General features: G+C 34.5%; 1 protein-coding gene across 1 annotated transcript; it reads right to left on the bottom strand.

Moving 5' to 3' along the window:
* Positions 1-3,760: 3,760 nt before the first annotated feature.
* LOC133308801 (lysine-specific demethylase JMJ26-like) lies at positions 3,761-7,922 on the bottom strand. Its single transcript, XM_061509505.1, has 12 exons — positions 7,539-7,922; positions 7,304-7,416; positions 7,096-7,195; positions 6,851-6,983; positions 6,708-6,771; positions 5,915-6,611; positions 5,312-5,641; positions 4,518-4,832; positions 4,366-4,438; positions 4,201-4,286; positions 3,984-4,103; positions 3,761-3,832 (listed from the first exon to the last, which is right to left on the bottom strand). Exons 1-12 carry the CDS (start codon positions 7,920-7,922, stop codon positions 3,761-3,763), a joined length of 2,487 nt encoding a protein of 828 aa, XP_061365489.1.
* Positions 7,923-8,299: the final 377 nt, after the last annotated feature.

Here is an 8,299-nt window from a genome sequence, read left to right on the forward strand (position 1 = left end):
TAGTGTGCTCCTATCCGGATCACACACCACGACCCTAGGTCAACTGGAACTCCCTCTCGGAGACCTATCCAGTGGAAGTCCGCAACGCCTGAAGGCAAAAATTGTCTACTGGCCAGAGACTCGGTACATAAGTACCCTCATAAATACTACATGCATGCTCATGTTATTCTACATTACTCATATACATTTCCTACCATCACCCTCAACGGGTATGGTGGAACACACAAGGGGAACAAGCCCCAGTACCAAGAGGTTACCATATTAAGCCTCTTCACTTAGCTCCACACCAGTATGCTCTCCGAGCACTTTACTCAACAGAATGCCTACACAGAGGACATTCCCAATTACTCAAAACTCATACGAACACATGCAAGTTAACAATTATACAAGCATTGTTCTAATCACTTACCTCAATCCCACTTGGTCCAGGACCAAGGGCAATCCACCGACTCACGGTTCGGGGTTCAATTCAACGTATGGCAACCTACAACAACCATGTACGAATCATCAGTACACGGCAATTCTATCAAAATACGAAAAACGCCAAAATTCACCCCTACACCTTATAGGTTCGGCCTCTTAAGGCTTATTTCAAAATTTATTTTTCTAAATTTTCTTTCTCATTTTATTATACATCCTTAGGTTGCCAAAAGGCTATACCAAGTGTCGTTTCTCACTTTACGTATTAGTCAGTGACTCGGTGTTATATATGATTTATTCTAGTCTTTAAGAAAAATTGGGTTTTTTGACATGATAAATTTAGAAGAAACTTTATTTGTTCTGGGATTGAAATTCATCGTGATAGATCGTGTTCTTTATTGGCTTTATCTTAGAAGGCATATGTTGATTGTGTACTTGAAATGTTAATATGTTAGATTGTAAATCTGGAGATATATATCATCAAAGGTAACAAATTTAGCAAGAGTGAGGGTCATATTGATGATATTGAAAGGGAATGAGAATTTTTCGATAAAGTTACACATTTTGGTGAAATTTTGAGAATTTCCATTGTTTAGAAGCTTTAGCCTTTTTTGTGATCAGGAAAATTTTATTTGCAATTTTATTTGCTTGATCCCGAGAGTAGATATAATTTTTCCGCTGCAATAATTTTTTTTTTGTTTACATTTATATAATATTTTTATTTTTTAGGTAAATAAAAATACGTTGAAAAATTAAAGTACATTAGTTTACCTCCAATAATGATATTCACTCCTATTTCAGCTCATTGTGAAATATTGTATTTTGAACCTGTAATTTGTGCTCTAATATTTTATTTAGTAAATTGTATGTTTTCGCTGGAATTATTTAAGTGACAAACTTATTTGAGAATGCATTATTTTTTATAAACACTAACGGTTATACAAATTCTTATGGCCAATATATATCCTCATTTTGGACAAGGGAAAATTAATTCATATGCAAGAGTTTTCATGAATTACTGTGTAATTACTGTCAAAGTGAGATTGTTTATATTGATTTGTACAAATTTATTTGTAAATTTGAGAAATAATTCTGGTTATTTCATGCAATTTTCTGCTCAAACGGGGTAATTGTGTGTTATAATTGAGAATTTGTGAACTTATTTAAGATGAAGTTATTGGGGGTGCATTGGTCTATGTGATATGTCTGCCCAAAGGGGGTAAATCTAAGAAACCAGTATAGGCTCACTAATTAAGCAACTTTTTTTTAAGGTTGTAGATGAAGTTATTGGAGTCTCATTGGTATAGGAATCTATCTTCCTAAAGGCAATGAATTTGTAAATCCAATGTTATGTTCACTGATTAACTCGTTTGAGTTTGGTTTAGACCTTAGTTTTTGCATTCTGCCCAAAGGGGAATGTAGTATTATGTTGGCCTTATTATGACTTCTTGTTGTGCTCAATAATTAAAACTCATATGAGTTATGGGCTTGGTTTGTGCATTCTGCTCGAAGAGGAATGTACTATTATGTTGGCTTCATTATAATATCTTGCTTCAATTGAAATTGTATCTTGCCATGTAGTTTCGTCAAATGCATTTCTGTTTTTCCTTAAGATTATACTTTTCTATTAATTTTTTCAATTAATCAATTTGTAAGCATGTTTAGATACTTTTTTCATGCCATTAGGCTTCTCACAAAGCCACAAGCCCTTAATCTAAGTGATTCTGACTTAGTTTAATTATTACAGGGGTTCAACTCTACCAATCATGGGTCCACAAACCCAAAATACCATTATGTACGAATAGAACAGTGACCATCTTGAAATTCCCAAAATATCCGGATATATGTCGGAGCCATATCTGGATATCCATATCCGGATATCTCAAATCCCATATCCGGATATCAATATCCGGATATCATATCCAGATATCAATATCCGGATATCATATTAGGATATTTCGCGACAGCATGCAGTTTATGCATTTCGCGAGATATCACTCCAAGGTTGCTCTTTTAACGATTTTAGAAGCTCAAACATACATTTCTAGGTGTGTTTAACCTTAATCACCCTTAAGTTATTAACTTTAGCTTGTTACATGCATCAAGGTTCATTCTTTCCAAAGAAAACTCAAGAACAAAGGTCGTGAACCTTACCTCAAGGCTTAAAACAGAAGCAAATGGTGCTCTTGGAGCTCACCAATCAGCCACACAACACTGACTTTATAAGGCCACAAATTTGCCTTGCAAGCTTGGTCCTTTATCAACAATGGTAGCTTCTTGAAGCTCAAAATGCCATCACAATGGCTCCCACAACTCACACCAAGAAGTGAGCCCCCCAACCCTCACTCAACTAACACTCAACTCAGAAATAGAGCACCTTACACTCTCTCAAGTCTTATGCACACTCACACATGGAGATTTAGTGAAGAAACCAAGAGGAAAGGTGATCTCTTGGCTCACAAGGTGAAGAGGAAGAGGGTGACAAGCATGGAAAGCTCAAGGTTCAGAAGAGAGGCACGTAGAGTGTGAGATTTCTGACCTAGAAATCTGTGCCATTAAGTATATATAGGCGTATTAAGATTAATCACACTGTGTTAGCACTAATGACTATGTTTATCATTTTAATCCCAAACTTTGGATTCAGAACCTAGCTATTTTCCTAAGATTTTTCATATTTTTATTTTATTTTTTGCAGCACTTTGCCGGTACGTGCTTTTACGTAGCCGGTATCAGTCCTGACACCAGTACTCATTATTTTGACTTGAAACTTATTATACCAGTCCTATATATTATTCTAGGAATATTCATGCACTTATTATAATTTTTCGGAATACTTCATCGGTACACAATTATACAGTGGAGCAGAACCAATATTTGCAGTTTTTGTCAGAAAAGCGACTTTCAGCATTACTAATCCCTTATATTAATTATTCTTTCCTTACCATAATTATTTAAGGTCAATTATGAAATTATTCACTTAAGCTCATAATTAATTAATTAAATTTCTAATTTAACGGTGCAGGTTCTTACAACCACATTTATCACTGCCAACAAAGTTATTCTTATAATGTAATGCATTTGTTTAATTTCAAAACTGTGATATTTTATAATAAAAATGTACCGAAAATTTATGTGCATAGAGCACAAAAACCCAAGGGGCAATCCAAATGCAGGAAGATGGAGAGAAAATTATTTATTTGTGTATGTATACATATACATGATTGAATAACAAGGAAAAAAAATCAAATTGAGCCTCAACTGAAAAATTACCCAACACAAAATTTTCTATCTGAATAAAAATCTAAACTATGAGGCTATGGAAGCAGCATGTAGGCCAGTCTCAAGAACACTCCACCAATGCTTCTAATTCCTTGACTATTTGATCTACAACATACACGATCATCTTCTTTATCTGTTTCATTAAAAATCATCCACCATAAACAAGCATAAAATAAGAAAATGTTGGCTAACATCACAGTTTCTTCTACAAGTTAAGTAGGTTGAAGCTAAGGAAGAAAGGAGGATAAAAGTAGATAAGGAAATATGTTATAGAAGAAAATCACCTCTAGCTTATCTTCTCTCGCCTTGTGATTCCTAGGAAGACGACGAAATTCATCCTTTAATCGCAAGCACATATGAATATTCTCAGGAGACACAAAATCTGAAGCAACTTTAGTGCATGACTGCAAGATTTCCATTATTGTAATTAGAGTTAAAGGGGTACAATAAATAAAAATGTGATAATGAGGCAATCCAATATGTGTCAAAGAGAAGTTTTACCTTGAGATTCCTAACTTGGTGTGGACATCCAGCAGGAATAAATACTGCCTCTCCAAGTTTCTGCTCAAACGCCCAAGGTTCTACACCTGAAAGTTAAGATTTGGGTAAATAACTAATTGTAGGCATTGCCCAAGTTGTTTGCAATTCTATGAACTAACTACTAACCAAATTCTTCCTTTAGCTTCTTCTTGTGCTCCAAAGTCAAATAAAAACATTGGTCATGAATTGGATGGACAACCTAACCAGAATAGAAATTAATGAACACCAAAGCATAAGAAGCAAGGATAAGCACAAATATAAGACAAATATAACAATACCTTTTGAACTGGACAGCAATAAGTATGTCTAAATTCTTTAGAATGTTTTCGTAGATATGCTTCTAACTTTTCAGTATCCTCCCTCCGAAAGATGTCCCAAAGAGCACCACTTGTTTCTGTTGTTTCTTTAGAGATAGCAGGCACATCATTTGGAAATATCTTTCCATTGATTTTATGGCACTTCTTCTGGCATTCAGCAACCTGAGCATGACACTCTTTCTCATCTTGGGCCTTGTGTGCTTTCTTTAATTTTGAAATAACAGGGTGTTGTTCATCAGTTAATGTAACCTCAGCTGTATGAGTCAAAATATTCACCTGTGGAAATTATTGAACAAGAAATTAGAAATAAAAATTGAAGTAAATGTGCTAGCATTTGATACCTGACACAAGATATAGAGGAAATTTCTAAAGATGGATGTTATTAAAAGAGCATAATATTTGCATTTTGCAAAAAAAAAATGCCTTAGATTAATTAGAAGTTTCATCCATTCTCTAAGAACAGAATATAATCATTTGCCATCTTACAATATGGTTACCCATATTAACAAACTATAAATTCCAAGTTTCAACCATATAAAAACAACATTTTAAACTACAGAAAGTAAAGCTATAATCTCTGCAACCGAAGGAATGACTCAAATCCAACAAAGAACAAACAAGAGCAATTAAAAAATTATTTAAGAAGCACCAGCATAACATGAAGAAAACTAGGATTTTGTATTCAATGCACAAATATAATGTAGTTTCTAACAAGGCTTTAAATAATAGAAATTATATGTTACAAGGTATCATACCGCATCAGACATATCACAGTGAAGCTTTGTTACAGAGTCCCCTCTGCCAAGTTCTTCTTTAGTCCCATATGCAATATAGGTTTTAGGACCCATGTCAGGCTTTAGGACATGAGCTGGTAACTTTGCAGCAAGGTTGAGGATTCCAGCTCGAGGATCACTGTACTCTTGAAATGGTAAACAACGGATAAATTCATCACAATGCCGGGGCAAAAGATCTTCAAACTTGTCAGAGGGGGGCCAGTCTTTTAGCTTGAGCATCTCTGGCCAGAGATTCATATATGTTCTTCCTTTCGTATAACCTTTAAAGAAATCACGAATGAGAATTTCTACCTGCAAAGGTTTAGAAGGGTGTTAATCAGAGTTCTAATATTATATGCAGGAAATACAAAGTGAAATTGTTATTCTTAACATTAAGAAGGAAATGAATAAGAAAAAAGACATGATTACTGGAAATGAATAAACTACCCACTGTCTATTACAATATAAAAGAAATATAATATCATATGCTTTTACACCTACCCAATTCAAAGATAGTTATTTTATGACAATGATTTTGTGGGGAAATGTTAGTATAAAAGCACAAAAAGGATGATAGAAGCAAACCTCACAACAAGACAGGCAATCAATGGCCTTCACTTTTGACGCATTTGAGCTGTTCCCTGAAACCAAATTTTCACAAAATGCTCGCCAAGTGACCTTTGGCTCCCAACTCAGACCTGTCCCTTGTTTAAGAACATCCCGAACTATGATTGGTTCACCTTTAATCCAATGTTGTTGGAAGAGAAATAGCCCTTCTTCTGACAAGTCACTTGACACTGGACAGTATATGTTATTATCATTCGTGCCATCTCTAAAAGCAGCTCTTATCATAGAATTGCTGCTTAATACTGCTTCTTTCTGAAGAGTTTTGTGCTCAATTTTGCAAAAATTCTTCAGCATGTTACGAGTTTTGTCTTCCAAATTAGAAATCAGTCCATTTGGAAGTATGCACTTCAACTCCAATACACAGTCACCACAACCCCCCATTTCTTTTGGAGCACATCTAATACTTCCATCACTGTTAGCATTCCAATCAGTATATATCTCAATAGTATCCTCTGAAGTCCCTAAATCACAATATACTGGTTGAGGATGACCACCATGCATGTACTCAATGCCCTTATTATCATATTCAAACTTCAGTTCAGGCTGGGGTGAAATACTTCCATTTCGTATTTCTTGACAGCAAGTAAGACAGATTTCAAACGAACACTTGGGGCAGCTTCTATAAAGATCAACAATAGACGTGGCACAGTGATCACTGCTCCAAGAACAAAAAAATTAAAATAAAAGATCTTGTAAAATATAGAAGGAATCATGCTATAGTATATATTAGGCAAAGGGACAGATACAATACCAATAGATACGTTCATCGTCACTACAAGTACTTTGAGGTATCTTAATCTCAGAACATGATTTTCCTAACATGAGAGATTAGTTAGTGATGTCTCAATAGTTAAGCAAAAAAAAAAAAAAAAACACAGAGCTAAAGCTTAAAACCTTGTATCTTGGCTTCAATCTCATGCTCATGACTTTGTTCTTCACGAATTTGTTCCACAAACGGAAAAAGTGAATTAATCATGTATTGCAAATATCGAACCTTTTCACAATCTGTGAACTTCCCGTTAGATGTCTGAATGGAGATAACAAATTAGAGGACAAGGCCAAAGACAAAGAAATAAAAAATATACTTTTGAACAAGAGAAAAATTAAGGGTGTCTACTGGACACTATAGTAAACTAAACCTTAATCATTCCCTTTGAACGTAAGCAGACATTGCAGTTGCAATTTTTCCTGCAAAATGGGCAACTCGCTGCTATATCTTCTATTTTCATATCGGGATACCTATGTGCAAAAATAAGAAAATAGTTATATTTTGTAAAGGTATCTAATAAAATAGATGAACAAATAAATAAACCTTTCGAATGATTATTTAGATGTAAAAAAACATACCAGTTGTTGATGCACCCCAGACAGTACATTTTCTGACATTTAGTACATGGTACAAATGATGCTCTTTCCTTTTTCATGCACTGATGACATATTTTGGAATTTTGTTCAGTATCCTGTTAACACAAATAGTAAAGCACTTATTAAACTGTGTTATAAGGCTTAAATACCAAAAAAATGTCATAAACTAAGACACTTTTCATAAATGTAAGAAATAAGCATTCAGAAACGCAGTCACCTTCATATTGTCCATATTTCTAGTTTTCCTTCTTGACTTTGTCCTTGAAAGAGAAAGAACTTCCTCATCTTCTTCCAAATTGTTAATCTTGATATTGTCTTCCAATTTTCTTTTCTTGTTCAAGCCAGAAAGACTCTTCTTTGGCTCATGTACTTTCCTGGATGGAAGTTTAGTATTCTTTGAACTTGCCAAAATGTCTTCTCTGCCTTCTTGAACCTTTCTCTTCTTTGAACTTGCCAAAATGCCTTCTTGAACCTTTCTCTTCTTTGAACCATATCTGCGCTTTCCTCTCGTTGGAATTCCGAAGGAATCTGAGCACCTTAAGAACAACTTATCCTCAGTCTGAGGATTTGACTTTCCTTGCGGTGAAAATACAAGGTCCATTCCTACTGCAGAAAAAACAGGGAATTAATATGAAATAATGGATTAACATCCGAATATTATAATATAGGTTATCTATTTATCAGTCATTCAATGATTCAAACACCAACATGACAATCTTACATAGTAACTTAAATCCAAACATGTATTGTGTATGTGTGTATAGAATATGAATTCATTAACTATGCATACATACTACCAGCATAAGTTCATTACCACATTCATAAGCATGACATAGGAAACTGAGCATCAAAGTAATCTAGCCATACATAAAGCAAATAACCCAAACAACCTTTTAAATCAAGCCAAAATAGATATCAGGAAAAAAAAAACAGGTGAGTCATTTAAAACCTCGAAAAACCAGGTGAGTTGACTCGAGT

Source organism: Gastrolobium bilobum, unplaced genomic scaffold (assembly GCF_033153095.1).
Source record: "Gastrolobium bilobum isolate Gb01-03AN ecotype WA unplaced genomic scaffold, APGP_CSIRO_Gbil_v1 utg65129, whole genome shotgun sequence".
Classification (NCBI taxonomy): domain Eukaryota; kingdom Viridiplantae; phylum Streptophyta; class Magnoliopsida; order Fabales; family Fabaceae; genus Gastrolobium; species Gastrolobium bilobum.